The sequence below is a fragment of the Myotis nattereri genome, assembly GCF_964212035.1.
Source record: "Myotis nattereri genome assembly, chromosome: 12".
NCBI classification, from domain to species: domain Eukaryota; kingdom Metazoa; phylum Chordata; class Mammalia; order Chiroptera; family Vespertilionidae; genus Myotis; species Myotis nattereri.
In genome coordinates this window covers 34156771-34179951 of record NC_138087.1, presented here as the reverse complement: position 1 = coordinate 34179951, position 23181 = coordinate 34156771, and the positions used below count along the sequence as shown (strand labels likewise).

General features: G+C 38.2%; 1 protein-coding gene across 1 annotated transcript in view; it reads left to right on the top strand.

Annotated features, from left to right (window-relative positions):
- RIC1 (RIC1 homolog, RAB6A GEF complex partner 1) overlaps positions 1 to 22148 on the top strand; it is a gene marked incomplete at its 5' end in the record, with an annotated part of 87627 nt that extends 65479 nt beyond the window's left edge. The window contains 14 exons of the mRNA XM_081103128.1: positions 1092 to 1130; positions 1437 to 1547; positions 2360 to 2449; positions 3549 to 3709; positions 4648 to 4786; positions 7713 to 7829; positions 8293 to 9021; positions 10862 to 11020; positions 11106 to 11242; positions 12807 to 13093; positions 13941 to 14132; positions 17512 to 17689; positions 17849 to 18037; positions 19908 to 22148. Coding sequence (XP_080959254.1) covers positions 1092 to 1130; positions 1437 to 1547; positions 2360 to 2449; positions 3549 to 3709; positions 4648 to 4786; positions 7713 to 7829; positions 8293 to 9021; positions 10862 to 11020; positions 11106 to 11242; positions 12807 to 13093; positions 13941 to 14132; positions 17512 to 17689; positions 17849 to 18037; positions 19908 to 20196 — 2817 coding nt within the window. The 3' untranslated portion in view covers positions 20197 to 22148. The remainder of the gene's footprint in view (positions 1 to 1091; positions 1131 to 1436; positions 1548 to 2359; positions 2450 to 3548; positions 3710 to 4647; positions 4787 to 7712; positions 7830 to 8292; positions 9022 to 10861; positions 11021 to 11105; positions 11243 to 12806; positions 13094 to 13940; positions 14133 to 17511; positions 17690 to 17848; positions 18038 to 19907) is intronic.
- Positions 22149 to 23181: the final 1033 nt, after the last annotated feature.

The window sequence follows — 23181 nt, the reverse complement described above, 5'->3', positions numbered from 1 at the left end:
GTTTTCAGCATATTATTTTTACTTGGTTTCGTTTTATCTTCATATCATGCAAAGAATCCCACTGGATTGATGACATTTTCTTGGCTTTTTAATTTGGCTTTCTTTTTTTTGAATATGTAATACTTTTTCTTTGAGTAAAATGGATATAAATTTAAATAAATTGAAGGTTCTCTTTTTCCAAGATCAGAAGATTCTTTCCTTGTTCTCTCATTCTGTTAATTTTCACCACTATTCACCACATGCTCATGAAAATGTCTTAATCAGTAGGCTAGTGAAAAACATCACAGTCTCTGTAAAGCTATAATTTACTTAATCTACATTGATAGCTCATAGAGAATTCGTTAAGTTTAAAATTCTTATTGGAGTGATACAAAGACCCCATGTACACAGATGTAAGAAAGACAACATGAGGCATTTTTACTGTTTAGGTTGCAGATAAAGAGTTAATATGGGTAATATACTAAAAGTTCTTATAAATGAGTAAGTTGAACACCTCAATAAGAAATGGTAGCTCACACACAATATTACATGTACATGGATGTTGGTTTAGAGATAGAGTAAAAACTACCCAGTGGTTAGCCCTGAGCAGTGCTATAACAGGAGCATTTCTTTTATAAGCATGCATTGCTTTTTTATTCAGAAATGAAAAAATATAAAAATAATGAAAACAGCACTCTTGCAGGGGCTCTAATTTTATTAGGGAAGGTTGTTTTGAGGACAGGTCCGACCAGCAAGCCCAAACTGTAGATAACATCGACACAATGCTTGGCGGCCCTGTGGGTGCATCTCTAAAAATCTTTTGTCAGTCCATGTTTGCTGAGTATTGAATATTTAAAACCAGCAAAAACTGTAGAGTCAAAAGATAAGAAAAGCCTGGTGTCTAGAAACATAGAATGAAATGACTGAGAGAGAAGATGTGAAATATTGGCTGGTATACAAATGGTAAATGCCAAGTACTCTGCTAGGTATACCCATATTTGGACACTCTTTAAACATTGTATAAGAAAATGAATCTCATATTGTAACGTTAATGCTTTAAGGTTTAAATTCATTTCATAAATCTTACCAAACTAATGTGTTATTTTCTTTAGATTTCCAGCACCTATCTAGAGACCAATTGGCCTATACGGGTAAGTTACTTTGTTGGTGTTAACTTTCATTGGATAGCATTTGCTGTTAAGAGGCATTCTGGGAACTGACCCTTTCACTAAGTGCATTAATAAAAGTAAAGATTTTAATACTTGATCCTTTTTACATTGTTAGTGTATAACATCTATAATTTACTTAAATGTAAGTTGTATATAAATACATAGATCTTTAAATTTTACATTTCATTTATTAATAGTCAGTTTGCCTGGTGCAATGCTAAGCTCTTTATATATAATAACAAATATAGGTTTGTAAAGAAGAGTTTTTAATTATTCTTCTTTAATCAGTTTTCAGCGATTGATAAGCTTGGACAGAATATTGCTGTGGTTGGCAAGTTTGGTTTTGCACATTACTCTTTACTCACCAAAAAATGGAAACTTTTTGGAAACATTACCCAGGTTAGTCTTTTTTAAATTAAAAATTGATTTATTAAAGTAAAAGAAGACTACAGTATGAAATAACTACAATATAAATCACTGTTTGCTTATTTAGAAATAAAATCAAATATTAAGTGATGTTGGATTATGTATGAGTCAATTCTGATAAAGTGTTTGATACTTTATGATTTTGTGTTGAGATAGTTGGTTTGTCTTTCATTTTCTTTAAGATCAGAGACTATAACTTTTTAACTTGAGGATTTACTTTTACATCCTAGATTGAGTTCATCAGATATCATCAGGATATATTTCCACAAAATTTGAGATCATTTTTCTGCTTTTCTTATGTGCATGTGATATGAATATTTGGGTAGCATACAAATGCAGTTGGATTTTGCATGAACAAATAGGAAATTAATATTTAATATCAGGCACTTTAAGATACTTTCATATATGTTAGTGCATTGATCCTCATATCAACCCAATGAGAGCACTGTTGTTACTTACCATTTTATAGAAGAAATTAGGATTCAGAATCAAGCAGCTGATAAATGATAAAGCCAGAATTTAAATGAGGGTCTTTGAATGTGGTAATAATGATGCTGCATTATTCCCATAATTTTGAATGATATATTTTCTGTCGTACAGAAATGTTCATATTTTTCAATAGAATATGAATCAGTAATAAAGGCCCTAGAGTAATGTTTAATTGGGAATATGAGACTAGAGCAGAAATAACTTCAGCTTTCATTATTTGTTTAGAATATGTTATTAATGTATTAATGTAATTTCTGGCAGCATAAATAAAGGTAATTTTTCTTTTTTCTTTTAAGGAGCAAAATATGATTGTGACAGGAGGCTTAGCCTGGTGGAATGATTTTATTGTCCTTGCATGTTATAACATAAGTGACCATCAAGAAGAGGTAAGTTTTTTCTCTCAAAAAATAGCATTGTTATATTTTTAAAGATACTAAGCACTATTTTGTTTTATATAAAAGTAATTTATTGGAAAATAAATAAAACTTTTTATTTTTTAATCAAGAATTAGTTTTTAAATCATGGCATTTTCATTTCAGGTTACAACTTTTTTTTTTTAAGTATATAATTTAACTAGAGGCTCGGTGCATGAATTCATGCACTGGTGGGGTCCAACCAGCCCACCCGCCCCAATTGGGGCTAGCTGGCCAGGGGAAGGGGCCGCAGACAGTTGGCTGGCCAGTCTAGCCCCCTGGTTGATCTCCTGGTCGAGGGGACAATTTGCATATTAGCCTTTTATTATATAGGATGTAATAACATTTACACACCAAGAAACAGTCACCAAAGTCGAGATAATAAATATATCCATTACCCCTAACAGTTTCCTTTGGGTTCCTTATAATTTTTCTTTCTGTCCCACATACCCAACTACAATTCCCCATCACCTCATTGTCTGGCAACCTTGTTCCTGATACTTTGGATTAGTTTACATTTTTCTAGAAATGTTTATGAACAGAATCATACTCTTTTTTTGGTCCTCTTTCACTCATAATTATTTAGAGATTCCTCGATGTTGGAGTTTATCAATAGTGTATTCCTTTATCAGGTTACTACTTTTAAAAAAATTTAAGGGGATAATAAGGAGTTTTAGATACTTTTTCTAATGATTTTTATCTGTTAGACATTCTCTATAAAGTTTGTAAATAGTTAAAAAATAAATTAAAAGAAGAAAAGTTTGTAAAGGTTGTTTATTGATTTGTGTGTTTATTTTTGAGAAATTGTTTGTCTCCTTAAATCAGGTCTAAATATTCAGATCTAAAAGGAGTATCTAATAGTACAGTCTCAGTTTTGATCACTTCATCTTTTGATTATTTGTAGAATGAGCCTTCCCTGTCAAAATATAAACATTATCCATTTATTATTAATGCTCACATTAGCCTTTTAACTTCTCTTACTTGAAAAACATCAGTAGATAAAGAGCATGGATTTAAGCATCTCCAGTAGGCATCTTGTTATTCCAGTTTTCTTTATTTCTGTTTTCTGCAGCTGAGAGTTTATTTGCGAACATCGAATCTGGACAATGCCTTTGCTCACATCACCAAAGCCCAAGCAGAGAGCTTACTGCTTAGTGTCTTCCGGGACATGGTGGTAGTGTTTAGAGCTGACTGCTCAATATGCCTTTACAGTATTGAGAAGAAGTCTGAGGGGTAAGTCCAGAGCATGTGACAAGTCACTCTTTGCTCCTGTGTATCATGTTTCCTCTGTAGTTTTTATTTTTTAAAACAGTTTCTCTAATTTCATATTTAGTGGGGTTTTTGTTTTAAAAACAAGGAGTTTTAATTAGTGATATTCATACAGTATTTTTTAGCTACCAAGACAAGTAAATAAATAAATAAGCCTGCATTAACTTCTTCGGGTAATTTTACTGGATTCGTTTGAAAAAAATATCTAGTGTGGGATGGAGTAAACCTTTCAGATACTAATTTTTTCACAACCTTGAAAGCAGTGGTCAGTCACTACCCGAGTATCCCGGACACGTGGGGAAAGTTAAGGACTCCGCAGCCTGAAGGCATTAGGAGGCATGTCCTCAGCAGATGCACCTTTTCCCCTGAGCTGGTGGCTGTGGTCTGGGCAGGAGAAGCGGGCAGTCCTGTTGCTGCTGTGTGTTGCCTGCATTCCTCTTGGCATCTGGTTGGCTTGCAGCGTTTAGATCATGCCTCTCGAGTTTTGTTTTGCTCTCAGGTTTTTTATTTGTTTGTTTCTTTTTTTAAGCAGCCATGAAGTGTGTATTTGGTAAAGTAGCATAGTGATTGAGGAGTAATGTAAAGATAAAAATTAAGAAATCTTAACTAGTCTAGATAGAACTTATATCCTTTCTCAACCAACTAAGCTGTTTTTATACATTATTCCCTAGCTTTTCTTCCCTTTTACATCTTACTTCCTTTCTTTCTCCCTCATCTCCCTGCGGATGACTCAACCTTGTCAGTCTGCTGCTTAAAGGATACTTGGGGAAGAGGGAACAATAGATAGAAGGAATCCGGGTCATCCATAGTATGAAACTAATACTTTTAATAGCGGGGCATGGGGCGAGCAACCTTGCTAGCATTGTTTTTGAGGTGTGTGGGTTTCTCTTTTGTTGTTACAGTCCAAATACTACTGCTGGTATCCAGGTTCTTCAGGAAGTCTCCATGTCACGCTACATTCCTCACCCTTTCCTGGTAGTATCTGTCACTCTGACATCAGTGAGTACAGAGAATGGAATCACCTTGAAAATGCCACAGCAGGTATCATTCTGTTATGAGCTCTTTAAAATTGTCATCTCAGTATTTAGTTTTTTAAGTTGATATTGGGAACTGTTTATTTGTTCACTAAATAAATACTAAGTGTCTAGTATATGCCTTATATGTAGATGCTGAGTTACAGTGACAAGCTAAATAAACATGGTTTCTGCTCAATAATAAAGAAGTAATTACATAAGTAATTATAATTGTAAGGTGTATACCAAAAGTAGTACAGGTTACTCTAAGAGTGTGTAACAAAAACACGGAGTAGTCTGAACAATCAGAGATTTCTGTACCATTCAGGTGGAGACCTGAAGAACAAGTGATGGTTATCTAAGTAAAGTGGGGGGGGGGGGGTATGGGGAGGGGGCGGCGGGCAGTTGAGGCAGAAGGAACAGCAGAACAAAGACCCGTAGATAAGAGAGAACATGACACGTTCAGGGAATTGGAAGAGTTTCAGGGTGACTGAAGCATAGAATGTCAGAACATGAGTCCTGTTGTTGATACAGACTTCAGACTTTATCTTAATTTTAAGCTGGATATTACTACATGTAAACTTTATAAAATGTACTCTAAGGAGGAAATGAACTAGAGTAGGACAAAACAGGATGTAGGGAGAGTCTCTGGGAAGCATTGTAATGATCTAGGTGAGTTGCATTTAGTGGCCCAAACTTGGGCAATGACAAAGAAGATGGAAAGAAGTAGCATGGATTTAAGTCTGGAGGACTCCCATCAGTTAATGATGAGGAAAGAAGAAGGAGAATGCTATATTTTATGGTAAAAGCATGTAGTGGTCCCACCAGGACCCAGGTTGCATACCTTCTATTCCAAGGCTCCTTACATTAAACCAATGGTTTCCAAACTTCATGTCAATGTGGAACCCATTTTCATAGAAAAATTCCATGTAGATTTGTCATCCCTGTCTGCTCAGTCTGTCTTTTGCTTCTTATTAAGGCACTTTCATGAAACTCCTTTAAAATAAAGATCCCATTTCCTCTGCAAAATATGTCATGGTAACCAGATAGTCCTAGTTGATAAGGAAAAGTTCTGTTTTACAGAAGAATTCTAGGTAAAAGATGTGGGAGGAATGTAAGAATTAAAGAGTCGCCGAAGGAAATAACTGATTCAGGCAATGGTTATTAGGTGAAATCATCAGACGAAAGGTTGGGGCTTTATAGTGAAAGAATGAGGTGGTCATACCTTAGTCTTAATAAGTCTTACCACTAGAGTGGGAGAGTGAGGTGTGGCATGCTTCCTGGATGATGCAACATGTCGAGTTACTACCAAAAACATTGAACCCAAATTGTATAAAGTCATCTTCCATTCACAGGAAATACAGGGAATTTTAGTTTAACACCACAGGAAACAGAGTGTAGAACAGCTAGAACAAGTTAATGACATGGGAGAGAAAAGTATAGTAAGAGGAGACTTCTAAATAAGACGTTTGAGCCATAACAGGTAATGTAATGCATAAGTTCATTTGTATCCTGAGTCAGAGTGACTATAAAGAGACACTGTTAAAACAAGTAAAGATATTTAAATATGGACTGAGAGATGACACTAAGGAAGAATTGTAAATTTTATTAGATGTGATATTGGCATTATGATTATATAAGCAAACATTCATATATTTTAGAGATGCAGATTAAGTGTATAGGAATAAAATGGCATGCTATCTTTAAAATACTTCGGCAAAATAAATTTTAAAAAAGGGATCGATAGAACAAATACAACAAACTCTTGATAATTGTGGATTAGGATGATTGGAATATGGGGTTCATTATACTATTCTCCATACTTTTAATTATGTTTGCCATTTTCATATTAGGAAAAAAAAAGGACTCCTGATATCTCAGATACCATAGGCAATCAGCATGAGTAGTGCTGGGTGCCCTGCTTCAGGAGGGCATTTCACAACGAGGAGATATCTAACTTGGGAACGAGCAGATTGAGTTCCAACTGTCTAATAGGAAATAGATGGAATACGTCTTCCACAGAGGGAAGACCAAGATGGCTACAGCAAAGCATGGCTTCATTAATATTAAAGATTTTTAAAAAGCTAGCAGTGAGAACAAGTCAACAGTCAAATGCCTCCCTCGTGAGAATAATCTCCCAATGAGAATAATCTTCCAGGGATTTGGGGAGGTAAGAGATGGTGTGTAGGGTTCCTTTAGATTTAAGGTTTAAAGGATACAGGTTGTCCCTTCTTTTGGGTTATAGGTTTCTGAAGAGTTCATTAAAATTGCCTGAAAATGCTGTTGTGGTCACCTATTCTTACATATTGTAATATTATCATTAGAAAATGTTGAATGCATGGGTCCAACTGAAGAAAAAAGAATTTGCTTCAGTCCTCTTTTTCTACCCTTTTTGTTTAGGATATCAGTAAGCTTTCGTTTTGTGGGGTTTTTTTTAGTCAAATTACTCTTCCTTTTTACAACTGAAGGTTTGTTACCACCCACTGTTTTTCTCATAATACCCCTAATCTAGACAGATTGTTCTCACTTTCCCAAAAGAATTGTTCCAGCCTATCCATGTAATTTACATTTATTCTTCAATTAGAGTACCAAACCTTTCCCACCTACCCATGTATGTCTTCCTCATCCTTCAAGCCTTCTCTAGCTATGCCACCTAGATCACTGAATTGAACTCTCATTTTTATGAACTTCTGAAGGTCTCAATTTTTCCAAGATAATTCAGCTCAGCCCTCAATTTTATATTGATTTGCATGTTCATTAATTACATTGTGTTAAGCATTTCCTAGCCTAGTCAAATCTCCTTGTACATACCCACAGAGCCTAACAGAATAGCTACACAGGGTACACACTCAATAAATATTGTTGGTCGTTTAAACTGTAAACCTTAGGGATTGGGGAGAAAATGCTGAAAACATACCTAAAATTTAGTATGGATTCAATTTCTTTTTCTTCAGGCTCGTGATGCAGAGAGCATTATGCTGAATCTTGCAGGGCAGCTCATCATGATGCAGAGAGACCGGTCAGGCCCGCAGATCCGGGAGAAGGACAGTAACCCGAACCAGAGGAAACTGGTAAGTGAATACACATCGTCTAGAACGTTAAGAATGTATGGCATCAGGATGAGGGAATAAAATAATTTAAGAGGAGAGTATTGTCTTGTGATTTGGACATTGAGAAAGTACGTGAAAATAGTCGTAAGCCTCAGGGAATAAAACAATTTGTGAAGGGTGAAGGATAAGGTCCCGAAATAATAATAAAATGTTCCATACTCCAGATGTTATTGCTAAGACATTATTTCCAAATTCTAATGGGAAAATAGTATAAACTGGTGAAGTTCATAGGTTTTGGTTTTTAAATTTAAATACACATATTCTGAAAGGCCAGGGGACTATTATTAACTCTAATTCTAAATAAGTTACCGTAATTTTCCTAAAAAGTTGCACTCGCATTTTGAAAGTCTTGGGAAATTAGCGCCTAGGAACTGAACCTACAGATTTAATAGGAAAAAAAACTGATTCTTGTCTCCTTTTCCAGCTGCCATTCTGTGCTCCTGTTGTACTAGCTCAGTCTGTTGAAAATGTATGGACTACGTGTCGAGCAAATAAACAAAAGCGGCACCTCCTGGAGGCCCTCTGGCTGAGCTGTGGAGGGGCAGGGATGAAAGTTTGGCTCCCTCTCTTCCCGAGGGACCATCGCAAGCCCCATTCCTTCTTGTCCCAGCGGATCATGCTGCCTTTCCACATCAACATTTACCCGCTGGCGGTTCTGTTTGAAGATGCGTTAGTCCTCGGTGCTGTCAATGACACTGTGCTCTACGACTCTCTGTACACTCGAAGCAGTGCTAGGGAGCAGCTGGAGGTGCTCTTCCCCTTCTGTGTCGTGGAGAGAACCTCGCAGATCTACCTCCACCACATCCTACGTCAGCTGCTGGTCAGGAACCTCGGGGAGCAGGCCTTGCTCCTGGCCCAGTCCTGCTCCGCGTTACCCTACTTCCCTCACGTGCTGGAGCTCATGCTCCACGAAGTGCTGGAAGAGGAAGCTACCTCACGGGAGCCCATTCCCGACCCTCTGCTTCCCACGGTGGCAAAGTTTATCACCGAGTTCCCCCTCTTCCTGCAGACCGTTGTGCATTGTGCCAGGAAGACCGAATATGCCCTGTGGAACTACCTTTTTGCAGCTGTTGGAAACCCCAAGGACTTGTTTGAGGAATGTTTGATGGCTCAGGATCTGGACACAGCTGCCTCTTACCTTATTATCTTACAGGTAACAGCTCTCTTCTTATAAAGGTACAAGAATTAATGATCTTAAACTTCTGGGGAAAAAAGAAATGTCCTGTTTTGACACTGTGATTGTGTTTAAGGAATTAATTCAGTCCTGTTTTCTATTCATTTTATATCTTTGCTTTTGAAGAACTTATTTTTATCAAATAACAGAAAATTTCTTTGAATATTAAAAAGGAACATTGCAGGTTTTTTAATTTTATTTATTTTCAGAGAGAGAAGGGAGACAGAGAGTGAAACATCAATGTGTTGTTCCACTTATGTATTCATTGCTTGATAGTAACATTGCAGAGTTTTAAAAATCCTGTTTGTCCATAATTAGGCTTAAAACAGACTGATGAGTTTATAATACTATTTTGAGTAATACTGAAGAAGTATCATATGTATTATAGTACATATAACATGAATATTATTGGGTTTGAGCCGCCCCAGCTTACATAATAGGTGTTTCCTTATAGTGTGGACTTGATGCAGGGACTCTGGTTAGAGCTGGGTCATAGCAGAGCACCTTACCTGAGGCTCCCCACAGTTAGTTAAGAGGACTCAGGCCTGCCGCAGTAATTACTCTCATTGCAGTTCTTCTCAAAATGTGTCCTTTGAGACTCTTGAAAATTTGCTTCATTATATATTTGACAAGGCTGCTTGATAGTTTGTTGTTCCTGTGTGTCTGATGTGGATTTGACAGGCTGCACTAAAGTTTCGATGACTGCCAAGTTCTGTTGCTGATATAAGAAGCTAACCATAAACCTGGTTTCAGACTGCCTGAAGCAGATTTCCTGTCTACAGTGACAACTGATTGAAACCAGAGATACTCCAGCAGAGGCTGGACGGCCATGAAATTCTGATTCCTTGATTAATCTTAAAGAAAGAGCCACAGAATCATAAAAATAGAAACAAATTAATGCAGGTGTTGTTTTTCAGGTCACTCCTTAGACTTTCAGTGATCTCTGAAGCAATGGAATTGGAAACTTCTGTTCTATCAGAATCCCTAAGTTGCTGTGGATTAATTACAGTTAAACTTATCTATTAGTCACCATTCCATGAAGGCCAGAGCAGACAGTAAGGTTAGATTTGCGGAAGAGCCCTGGCCGTGTGGGTTAGTTGGTTTCTAGTGGTGTCCCAAACACCAAAAGTTTGCAGGTTTGACTCCTGGTCCAGGCACATACTTACTTAGGTTGCAGGTTCTATCTCCAGTCAGGGCGAGTACAGGAGGCAACTGATCCATGTCTCTCAAATCGATGTTTTTCTTGCTCTCTCTTTCCCTTCCTCTTTCTCTAAAATCAAACATGTCCTTGGGTGAGGATAACAAATAAATAAACTTGTGAAAGAATTATTTAGGATGCTGTTTGTGTAACAGTACTACATACTGCTGCCCAAAGCAACGATTTTTAAGTCCCATCCTCAGAAAGCTGTCCCAGGAGAACAGACCTGGGCTTTTTGGGAGTCTGGCAAATCTGGATTTTTATTCTTGCTTCAACAAGTTACTTAACTCAGTTTTCTCATCTGTAAAATAGGAATGACGTAACCATATTGCCGATTCACTAGGAGAAATGAAAGAGAGTGTGTGAGGTTTATATAACGCTCTGGCATGTAGTGGGAGTTTAATATTCACAGTTTATGTTACGCAGCACAGTATGCACCTCAGCTCTTCTTGTCTGATACTTCTAGTGCTCCTTTAATTTTGCTGTTAAACTGGGACTGCAGCGTTGCAGCTGCATCTCTCATCTGGGTTTAGGGAACCATGGAGATAAAGAGTTGCTCATCATTTCCCAAATAATTTGCAGCATAAAAGGAATGCTTGTCTTCCTTGGTTGTTTTTGTAGAATATGGAAGTCCCAGCAGTAAGCAGGCAACATGCCACCCTTCTGTTCAACACAGCCCTAGAGCAAGGCAAGTGGGACTTATGTCGGCACATGATTCGATTTCTTAAAGCCATTGGCTCTGGAGAATCTGAGACACCTCCATCCACACCTACAGCTCAGGTTAGTTGCAAATTTGGCAGCTTCTCTGGGCATATACCCGTGTGGCATCCCCTCTAACCGCACTGCACGTTGCGTGCTCTCGCAGGAACCCAGTTCAAGCGGAGGATTTGAGTTCTTCAGGAATCGCAGCATCAGTTTGTCCCAGTCAGCTGACAGCGTACCTGCTAGTAAATTCAGCTTACAGAAAACACTGAGTATGCCATCTGGGCCTTCGGGAAAAAGGTAAAAGGATGAAAAGCCATTATGCTTTTAGGGCATTGAGTGACATTGCATTTCAGGGCATTTGTAAAGTCAGATCTCATGAAAATAACTGCTTGATCTACTTGCACTTCCTTTTGCAATTCTCAAAAAACTTCCCTTCCTTCTTCCTCCAAAGTTCACTTCTTCAGTTTTCTGCTACTTGTACTAGAGGTCTCGATATACCTGTTCTGAATGTAATTAACTTTAAATTACTTGATTATAGGATAAAAAGGAATATAATAAAGTTGCAGGTAATCCAAAAGTCTTCTTACAGTCAACAGTTTTATCCTCCTTTCTAACTGTACTACTGGACAAAAATAAATAAAATTCAGTCCTCCTATGCTTGACTGTCCTGTGACTCTGATTGGAGAGGCCATTAAAACAGTGGGAGAGCAACAAGGAAGTGCATCTGGAGATGGGAACCTCCATCCCCCATGGGTGGGCTGTTGCTTCTGAGAGGTCAGCTGCGGACTCACACTGAACATTATAAAATAGAATTTCCCCGTTTGTGAGATCCATGATTCCTTCTTGTGTTGCATGTTCTCGGCTCCTATTTTTTTCTCTTCCCTAATCCCTTCATATTGTTCATATTGTGCCTGCAGTGCCTGACACACAGAGCTTACTGAACTTCTTTTATTGTGATGTTTACTGCTTTTTCTTATCACAGCCATTAATATCACCCCCACTTGCAACATACACACAATCTTGGGCTATATACACGTGAAATGCAACCTATAAACAATTGTCAGGCAAACAGAAGCTTCTCAGCCATACCCTGAATTTAAATACGAACGCAGACTCAGTGCTCACTATGTGCTAAGTAAGCATGGTTCTGGCATTTACAAGTGTAGGTCTTTAATCCTCTCAACAACTGTTAAGGGTACATAAGAGTAGGTACTGTTGTTACCCACATGATTCAGGTGGAGAAACAGAGTCCAGAACATAAACTTGGTTATGTTCACACAACTAATGAGTGCAGAGCTGAGACTTGAGTCCAGGCCGCCTGCTCCAGTGCTGCCTCTCACGGAAGCACCACATACTGTTACAGACCCGGTGGGCACACCAGCACCCACGGGTAAGGGGAGATAGACTGGATTTAGTGAAGTTAATTTTTTTTAATTATTTTTTTATTTGTATTTTTTAAGTTGTCTACATAACTCACATTATGAGACTGCATTTCACCTTTCTTCTTATTAGTTTCTATGATCTGATTTCCTCCCCTCTTTTCCTTGGTCTTTAAATTAAATATAGCATTTATGTCCTCCCTTTCTTTCCTCTTGCCTCGTTTGGCTTTGCCTCCTGTTTTCTCCTATTCCATGTATTCATTCTACAATTACGTTGTAAAAGCCTGCTGAGTTCCAGGCATTGTTCAGCGGGTTGTGGTATCACAGGGAGGAGAAGACCTAATACTTTATCCTCCTCTTCAATCAGAATTAGATCTTGGATCTCTCACCTCCCTATCAGCACACTCAGTGCTACTACGTAAAAGTATGTGAAGCCTTCCAGTAAAGGTTTTTCTGTAGCTTCCTTGTGTTCCCACTTACAGATGGAGTAAGGACAGCGACTGTGCAGAGAACATGTATATTGACATGATGCTCTGGAGGCACGCTCGGCGTCTCTTAGAAGAAGTTCGGCTCAAGGACCTGGGTTGCTTTGCAGCCCAGTTGGGCTTTGAACTCATTAGTTGGCTCTGCAAGGAGCGTGCCCGAGCTGCCCGGGTGGACAACTTTGTGATAGCCCTGAAGAGACTCCACAAAGATTTCCTGTGGCCACTTCCCATCATCCCAGCCTCTTCTCTCAGTTCTCCTTTCAAGAACGGCAAACTCCGAACAGGTAGTGCAAGCTTGTGTCAAGGTACAGGCGAGTGTATTTTACTCCAGGAACTTAGACGTTTTGCAGTTAGTTGATATTTGATATTCAAAGAAGTCTTTTCATTCCAAACTCAGGAAGAGATAAAAGCCAAGTTTTTGTACATCAGTCAGATCATCCACCATTTTGATCAAGGATGTGAATAAAGTAGAACCTATGTCTCAGAGACTGTGACCTTGAAGTCCGATGTATAAATATAGCCATTGTTATCTCATCAAGTTGAGAACTGACTGAATATAGAACTACCACACTTACTATGGGAAGGAGTTTTGGAATTGGTTAATCAAAATAAGCTAAATTGTTCCTTACCTGACAGCTCATTCCAGAGAAATGGTAAAAATGCATCTTTGAGAGCCCATCTTCTAAACTAGGAGAGGACAAAGAGAAACTGCACTTTGGTGAAAGAAAAGTTAAGAGAGAAAGTTTTTTAGTTCAGGTCTTTTTAAGGAAGACTGTTCTAATTGTCACTTAAGAAAATTGAAACAAAAGCCTTTAATTATGGCATTTGGAAACTTCATGTCATCTTAGAACCAAGGAAAATCACATCAAAGATGAACAGAGTAAAATTTTGCCTAGTTCTAGTAAGATATGATGATGTTAGATGACTCTTGGGTGGCATTATATAGTCAGTCCATTTTGTTATAGCCCCATAGCCCTGGTTTACGGGTGGGGGATGCAGTGTAGGACAGTAATTGGCTTTTAACTTATAATATTGAGCAAGTGCAGAAAGAGAAGCTGAAAGGACTGAATTGGAAATGGCAGTGTGTGCATGTTGAATTTCCATTTTTTTGTTTTTGGACCTGCCTTGCAGTGGGAGAGCAGCTGTTAAAATCTCAATCAGCTGACCGTTTCTTAAACCTTGAGATAGATGCTGGCCTCTCTAATGTCCAGCGAAGTCAGAGCTGGCTCAGCAACATTGGCCCTACCCACCATGAGATAGACACAGCCTCATCCCAGGGACCACAAATGCAAGACGCCTTCCTGTCACCTTTATCTAACAAAGGTGAGTGTCACTTTAAGGCCTAGCTCTTCTTCAGTTCCTTTGGGAGGGTGTTGAGGTGCTGCAGCACTTCAGAGAGAGAGTTTCATTCTTCTCTGAAGATGCTTCCTTGAGGATTACCCATTAGTATCTGCCAGGCAGGTGAGGGTCACTAGAACAAGGCCAGTTGTCCTTGGCTGTAGGCCACCATATTTATTTTAGGTAAAATGAAATAGGCAGAATCTTATTACAAATCAGCACTAATAATTGAACTTTTGCAGTAGATTTTAATGTACAGAAACACTGACTTTGAATCTCATGTAAGCAGAATGTTATCTATCCCCATATAAGAATTCCATTTTTCTCATAAGTATACCTGTATCATAAAAAATTGTACTCACTTATCTTTCTTATTTCATTTATTTTAAAATGTGGACATTTTCTTTTTTTTTTTTTTTTTAACTTCCTACATAATATCCTTAACTTTGCCTCTTAGATTTTAAACCCTAAAATATTTACTCTTCTTGCCCTTTACCAAAATATGTATGCCAACCTCTGCTCTTAAAGTAATGGGTAAGGCCTGGCCGGTGTGGCTCAGCGATTGAGCGTCAACCTAGAAACTAAGTGGTCACCAGTTTGATTCCCTGTCTAGACACATGCCCAAGTTGTGGGCTCAATTCCCAGTAGGGGGCATGCAGGAGGCAGCCAATTAATGATTCTCACCAATGATGCTTCTATCTCTCCCTCTCGCTTTCTCTCTAAAAATCAATAAAGGGAAAAATTAAAGAAATGGGTAAGATAAAATTTCAGGAATTTTTAAAGTGATTTATGTTGCTTAGGTTTATATAATTAGGAGCAACTAGTAGTAACTAATCTGATTTTCTGCAGTTTTCTTAATGGCCAGGTATTCACCTGTCATCACTATAAGCTGAGCTTCTGCTATGTGGGTAGGCTTATAGATGCCATTATTTTTTTCAAGTGTGGTAGAATACATAAAAAATTTACCTTCTTAACCATTTTTAAGTATACAGTTCATTAGTGTTTACAATTCCCATTCACATTGTTCTACCAGTATCCAGAACTCTTTCATTTTACAAACTAAAACCCTATACCTATTCATAACAACTTCCCATTCCTCACTCCCCAACTGCTGGCAAATACCATTCTATTTTCTTTTTTCTTTTTTTTTTTAATATATATTTTATTGATTTTTTACAGAGAGGAAGGGAGAGGGATAGAGAGTTAGAAACATCGATGAGAGAGAAACATCAATCAGCTGCCTCCTGCACACTCCCTACTGGGTATGTGCCTGCAACCAGGGTACATGCCCTTGACTGGAATCGAACCTGGGACCCCAGAGTCCGCAGGCCGACGCTCTATCCACTGAGCCAAACCGGTCAGGGCCATTCTATTTTCTATCTCTATGAATTTCACTACCTTAGGTACCTCATGTAAGTGGAATCATGCAGTATTTGTCTTTTTGTAATTGGCTTATTTCACTCAGCATAACATTCTCAAAGTTCATCCCTGTTGTAGCATTCATGAGAACTTCCTTTATTAGGTAGAGTAATATTTCATTATATGTATATACCACATGTTGTTCATCCATCTACTGATGTATAGTTGGGTTGCTTCCACGTTTGATTATTATGAATAATGTGGTAGTGAACATGAAAGTATATATCTCTTTGACACTGTTTTTAATTCTTTGGGGTATATATCCAAAAGTGGGATTTCCAGATCATATGATAATTCTGTTTTTAATTTTTTTTTTGAGGAACCATCATATTTCCATAGCAGCTATACCATTTTACGTTCCCACCAATGTTGACAAGGGTGTTGAGGTTTCTCCACATCCTTGCCCACACTTATTTGCTGTTTGTTTTTTTAATATTAGCCATCATAATGGACATGAGGTGGTACCATTGCTCTTTTTTCTTAATCCTCGACCAAGGATATTTTTCCATTGATTTTTTTTGGGGGGGGAGAGTGGGAGAGAGAGGAAAAGATAGAGAGAAACATCCATGTGAGAGAAATACATCGATTGGTTGCCTCCTGCACACGCCCCCTGGACCAGGGAGGAGCCTGCAAATGAGGTACGTGCTCTTGACCTGAATGAAACCCGGACACTCTAACTGGCCAGGGCCCATTGCTTTTTTTTTTTAAGAAACTTTTTAGAGATCATTTCAGACATGAAGGTTGAGATAATGGATCCACGTATCCATCACCCAGCTTCAATTACCAACTCATGACCAAATTTGTTTCATCCACTTTTGGTATTTTTTTAACCAAATCCAAAACATGTATTTTGTGAATATTTCAGTATTTATATCTAAAAGGACACTTTAAAAATTAGCCATAATACCATATCATCCTTCTAAAATTTTAACCCATCAAATATCCAGTAAGCTTTCAGAGTCCAATTATTTCTAATTCATAATTGTCTTTTATGGCTTGACTCAAGGTCTAAATAAGGTTGATACATTGTGATTGTTATGTTTTTAATTCTCTTTTTAGTGATTATTCCCCTCCCCATCTTTTTTTTTTTTTTCTTTCTACTTATTCATTGAAGAGACCTGCTTCATGGATTTTTCCTTAATGTGGATTTTGGTGATTACATCTTGGTGATTTAGTTTGTTTCCTCTGTTTTTCTTGCCAATTGGTAATCGAATCTAAAGACTTGATCAGATTATAGTTTTTTTTAATAGGCAGTAGCATGTTTTTCCATGTGAAGGCACATAATGCCTGGTTACCTCTCTAATGGCTTTTTAAAAAATACACGTTTTTATTGATTTCAGAGGGAGGGAGAGGGAGAGAGATAGAAATATCAACGATGAGAGAGAATCATTGGTTGTCTCCTGCATACCCCTCAGTGGGGATTGAGCCCACAACTCAGGCATGTGCCCGGGTCAGGAATCGAACCATGATCTCGTGGTTCATAGGTCAGTGTTCAACCACTGAGCCACACTGGCCAAACTCTAATGGCTTTTTAAAAAATACCTACTGTTGCCCTGACTGGTTTGGCTCAGTGGATAGAGTGTCGGCCTGCGGACTCTAAGGGTCCCAGGTTCGATTCCGGTCAAAGGCATGTATCTTGGTTGCAGGCACATCCCCAGTAGGGAGTGTGCAGGAGGCAGCTGATCGATGTTTCTCTCTCATCGATGTTTCTAACTCTCTATCCCTCTCCCTTCCTCTCTGTAAAAAATCAATAAAATATATATTTAAAAAATAAATTAAAAATACCTACTGTTAATCTAGCTTGGGAATTTTAGCAATGGATTTATGTTTTAGTTTCAAACTCTTCAAGAGAAATCAACATCTAAAAAACAGCCAATATTTAAAACTAAAGTTAAAACATTTTCCATATGAAGTTAGTTTATAACGTTTGGCACTTCTTCATCAGGTGATGAATGCAGTATTGGTTCAGCCACAGACTTGACTGAAAGCAGCTCCATGGTGGATGGGGACTGGACAGTGGTGGATGAAAGCTTCTCCACACTCAGTTTAACGCAGTCAGAGCTAGAGCACATCTCCATGGAGTTGGCCAGTAAAGGGCCTCACAAATCCCAGGTCCAGCTGCGGTGAGTTTCTCGGCCTTCTGAAAGTACAGAATCCCTACTTGGGATATTTGGGCAAATAAGGTGCAGGGGCTACTTTCCTGGTAGATTGCCCCTCTGGCATCTAGATTCTTCTTAGCTCCATATTTCCTTCCCAGTTACTCTGTTTCTGTTTCTGTACAGGTATTTGCTACACATCTTCATGGAGGCAGGATGTCTGGACTGGTGCATTGTCATAGGCTTGATTCTTAGAGAATCCTCAATAATCAACCAGATTTTGGTGATTATACAGACGACAGAGGTAGATGGAGAGATGTTACAGAACATAAAGACAGGGCTGCATGCGGTGGACCGATGGGCCTCTGCAGACTGGTAAGTGCTGGTTCTGTCAGCTTGTTTCTCTGCTCTTCATTGGTGAACCCTGTCCTTTCCCATTAAGGCTTAGCTCTGGTTTACTTATTTAGAGATTTTAGGTTGGTCAATATAAAAATGCTTTAATATGTTCATTTTAATGCTGTGTTCTTTAGTTACTGTTCTGTACCAAACATTTAGATGAGTGATGTCCAGTGAGATGGCTGGTCGTTTTAAAATGGAATGCATATCACTGACTTAAAATTGATGCAGCACAAATGATGGTTTTTTGTTTTTGTTTTTCTTTTTCATTATTAAGATATTGCATATGTGTCCTTATCCTCCCATTGCTCCCCCCACCCACCCACCCCCACTGATGCCCTCATTCCCCTGGTGTCTGTGTCCATTGGTTAGGTTTATATGCATGCATACAAGTCCTTTGATTGACCTCTCCCCCTTACCCCCACCCTCCCCTACCTTCCCTCTGAGGTTTGACCGTCTGATCGATGCTTCTCTTGTCTCTGGATCTGTTTTTGTTCATCAGTTTATATTGTTCATTATATTCCACAAATGAGTGAGATCATGTGATATTTATCTTTTTCTGACTGGCTTATGCATTAAGACTGGAACTTAGGGTTTGTGGTTCTGTGGAATTAAATAATCTAAAAATTTCTACTTGAAAAAATAAAAGCTTAGTCTATATGAATTTAACAAATTCCATGGCAGTTACTAGCAAACCAAATTAAGAGTAGTGGATGGCCCGGCCAATGTGGCTCAGTGGTTGAGCATCAACCCATGAACAAAGAGGTCACCAGTTTGATTCCAGATCAGGGCACATGCCTGGGTTGCGGGCTGGATCCCCAGGAGGGGGCATGCAGAAGGCAGCTGATCTATGTTTCTCTCTCATCAATGTTTCTATCTCCCTGTCCCTCTCCCTTCCTCTCTCTACAAATCAATAAGAACATATTTTTTTAAAGATAGTAGTGGATGCTAATAAAACTCTATTAGGACATATACAATAAAGGACACTTTAGTTTAAAAAAAAAAAAAGTGGATAGAAGTTAGGCACCTGGGGTTCTAGCCCTTACTCACCAATTATGTGTGGATTTGGGGTCTTGCCTTACTTGGATCTAGTTTTCCTTAATTGGAAAATTCATTCAGATTCTCTGAAAGTTCTTTTTCAGGTATGAAATCCTGTTGGTCCTTACACTGTGGAATATGATTTTTAATTGTAATATTAGATAATTTGCTCCTAGTGTGCTGAAATTTAAGACTCATGCTAATGCTATGCTGGCCAGGGCACCTAAGAAACCTTCCCTTCCTACCTCCCTGTGCTGCCTCCTCTCCCCTCATAATCAATCACTGACCTTACTGTATCTGTGTTTAGTACGAATTTTTCCATAACACTGTAATGCCCGGCCAGTGTAGCTCAGTGGTTGAGCATCAACCTATGAACCAGGAGGTCATGGTTCGATTCCCTGTCAGGGCACATTCCCGGGTTGCGAGCTCAATCCCCAGTTGGGGGCATGTAGGAGGCAGCCAATCAATGATTCTTTCTCATCATTATGTTTCTATCTCTCCCTTTCTCTCTGAAATCAATAGAAAAAGTATATTTGCATATACAAAAGGCTAATATGCAAAGTGTTCCCTCAGGAGTTCCACCGGGAGTTCCCTCACTCGCTATAACATGCGCTGACCACTGGGGGGCGGCACAGAATGAAGGAAGGCCCTGGCCAACAGCGGAATGCCCTGATCAATCCTAATCACGGGCCAGGCCTAGAGATCCTACCCATGCACGAATTTTGTGCACTGGGCCTCTAGTATATATATAACACTCTATGGAGCCTTTTGAATATGGCAGGTGAACTAATTTCCTCTTTCCTTTACTTAGTCCTGGATATAAGCCATTTTTGAACATCATTAAGCCACAACTACAGAAGCTCAGTGAGATAACAGAAGAGCAGGTCCATCCTGAAGCTTTCCAGCCAGTAACTGTGGGTAAGACTCCTGAACAGACTAGTCCTCGGGCAGAGGAGAGCAGGGGCTCCTCAGGCCATGGAAGCATCCCCCAGGGCGAGGTCGGAGGTAGCGGTATGGTCAGCGGGAAAGAGGAGAACACAACCCGCGCAGAGGAGGAGGAAACTTTTCAGGATGGGACTTACGACTGTTGTGTGTCCTAACAACGGTGAGGTGCCGTCACCACGGCAGTATTAATTAGCAGCAGCATGCGTGCAACTGAGGACACTGTGACCTCATTGGATGATTTAACCAGGGAGCTCAGCTCAGAGACTCTGGTAAGGTATTAAATTTTAACTAACTCTTCTCTAAGAAATCTCCTTGACTCCAGAAAAATATATCAGAATAAATCATCTTTCATTTAAAAAGAAAATTTAAAGCTTTGGTGGAAAGTAATAAAGAATACTGTACAGATGTACATGAGAATATTTTGGTTTTATTCTTAAGATTGGTAGCTCTTAAACCATAGGGATTGTTTTGCCCCAGATGAGCTTGCTTTTTCACTACATATAGCTTCTTACGTTTTCTGGTTCAGCGTGTGTCCAGACTGCTTTTTTAAAAATAAATGCTCATGTGCTTGCTGTAGCTTGTCAGGTACCTGAGCTACCTGGAATGCCCTAGATTGAGAGCACTGGACTCTGACTGGGCCTCCTAAGCAGATGTCTGCCCTGGCACAGCACATGCCAGTCCTGAATGATGGGAGCGCTATACCTGTGAGGCAGTGTGCCAGCTGCATTCCTGCTGGACCGGAGGTCGGACGGGTTCTTGTCTAATTATGTGTTAGATACCACTAAACCATTTTGTATCAAGAATTTTATCTTTGTGAATACTCTTGTATAAATATACTCAAAGGCACTGTTCATATTTTTAGGGCTTGTATTATTATAATTTGTAAGGTTTTATGCTGGATTCTGCATGGACATTTATAGTCACTCTTGGAATAAAGACAGGGCTTGCTCTTCTTTCCATATATGAGCAGTCTTCATAGAGGAAGACAGGTTTATTTTATTGGCTTGGTCATAAAATAACAGAAATGGTCACACCAATCATGAAATGAAACACGTTTTGTGCAAATTAATGTAGTTTCTTATTTATTGCTTTTGTAAATTGAGTAAAAATGGAGTTTTATGTAAATATACTGAATCCTGTATTATCACGGCTAACTAAAAATTAGTATGTAAAGAATGCATTCTTCATTGTAATTTTTAAAATATTTTATGTATTTCTAGATATGACTTAATTTTAGTTTTCATACATTATGAAAACTGCATACTCCTTAATTGCTTCAGATTAAACACATACCCTGTGTATGTACTTCTAATTACCTTATAACAGTATTAATTTAGATAGCTTGTTTGTATTGTGCAATTTGAACAAAGGAATGCAATGTTATTTTTTACAAAAACAAACTTGTTTATTTTTATAATAACAATGTATTTCATGTGGACCAAATTCATACCACTATGTAAAACAGCCTCTCTCCTCTTAGTGCAATTAGAGTTTAGAAATAAAACTTGGTCCTCTATCCTTGTTTTTAAAAGGAAGTGGCTAGATTTAGTTGTCCTAGCCAAGTTTCCTTTGATGGGAAACTCAAGACTATTTTGAAATTGCTTAGTTCAGAATTCATCAAACTGTTTTAAATTATTGGGTTTGGTAATTTACTATCATTTACTTTTCACAAGTGCAATAATTTCACATACAGAAACTCCTGAATGGGTGGAATATGTGATTATTGGTACCTGACCTGGTCCTTCTGGTGCTACTTTTATTTAAGCCTTTGTTTTAAACCACCTTTCCCTGAATCTTAAGATAGAACTGTTTCCCAGGTGAGTACATCATGAGCTCAGCAAGAAACTAAACTGAAATTTCTTCTGCCCTAGTCCACTAGGAGAAGACCTAGCATTACTTTTGTGCTTGGTGTGAATATTCCATCAATAAAAATGATTTACCATTTAAACAGCTGTCATTTTTTCAAATATCCTAATGTGCTGCTGGGTTCATCTTGCACTGTCCCAAGCAGGCGTCAATAAGAGCTATATTCCTAGGGTTAATGCCATAAATGAGTCCTCTAGAAAATACTTGTTTTTCAACTAATAGGAATGGGTGGCCCCAAGGCAAAAAAAAAAAAAAAAATTATAGGAAATTTATCTGATAATTTGTTAATATAATTTAATATTTAAAAACTCAATCTTTTTTTGCCTTGTTTGGTTCAGGTATCAACTCTTTAAGCCATATTTTTAACCAGTGAATTTAAATATTCAGTATAACTATTAAAGGTTTAAATTATTTGCTAATACCAAAACAAGAAGTCATTTGGGGATATAAAGTCAACCTTTGCTTGAATTAAAGTTGCTGCTACTTCTGTAATGTATACTTGGTAAAGGGCCATAAAACCATTACATTAACTTTTGTTTGCTCACCATCTCAGGGTAACAGCAAAAAGTATATGTATTAAAAGCCACATAAATATTCTTTTGATCATATAATTCCACCTCTTAGAATTTTTCTTATGAAATAACTTAGAAATTCAGCAGACTTAATATTTATTTATATGCAGAATTATTTAGGATAGGAGCCTCAAGAGTTGGTGGCATCCTAGATGCTTGACAATGCAAGATTGGAACAAATGATTCATGTTGATGGCATGGAAAATGTTTTAAACTACCATGAAAAATGATACAAAATCATGCATACCATATGATTTCCACCAAGCAAAACTTTATATACAAAAGTGTAGAGGACACCAGGCATCATCTCTAATAGGTGAGATTAACAATTTGATTACTTTTTCCTGTTGTCCTATATTCCTAAATCTGCTGTGTCTACGGATTTGCCTATTCTGGACATTTCATATAAATGGAATAATGTTATATGTGGCTTTTTTCTGTCTGGCTTCTTTCACTGAGCATGATGTTCATCTTTGTATCAATGCTTCATTCCTTTTCAAGGCTGGATAATACTCCATTTTATAGACATACTATATTTGTTTATCTAGTTATTTAAGGAATTGGGTGGTTTCCACGTTTTGACTATCATGAATAATGCTACTATGAACATTCATGTACAAGTAGGTTCTGTGTGGACATGTTTTCAGTTCTGTCTAGGAGTGGAAATGCCGAGTCATGTGATGTGAGTTAATTCTTTGAGGA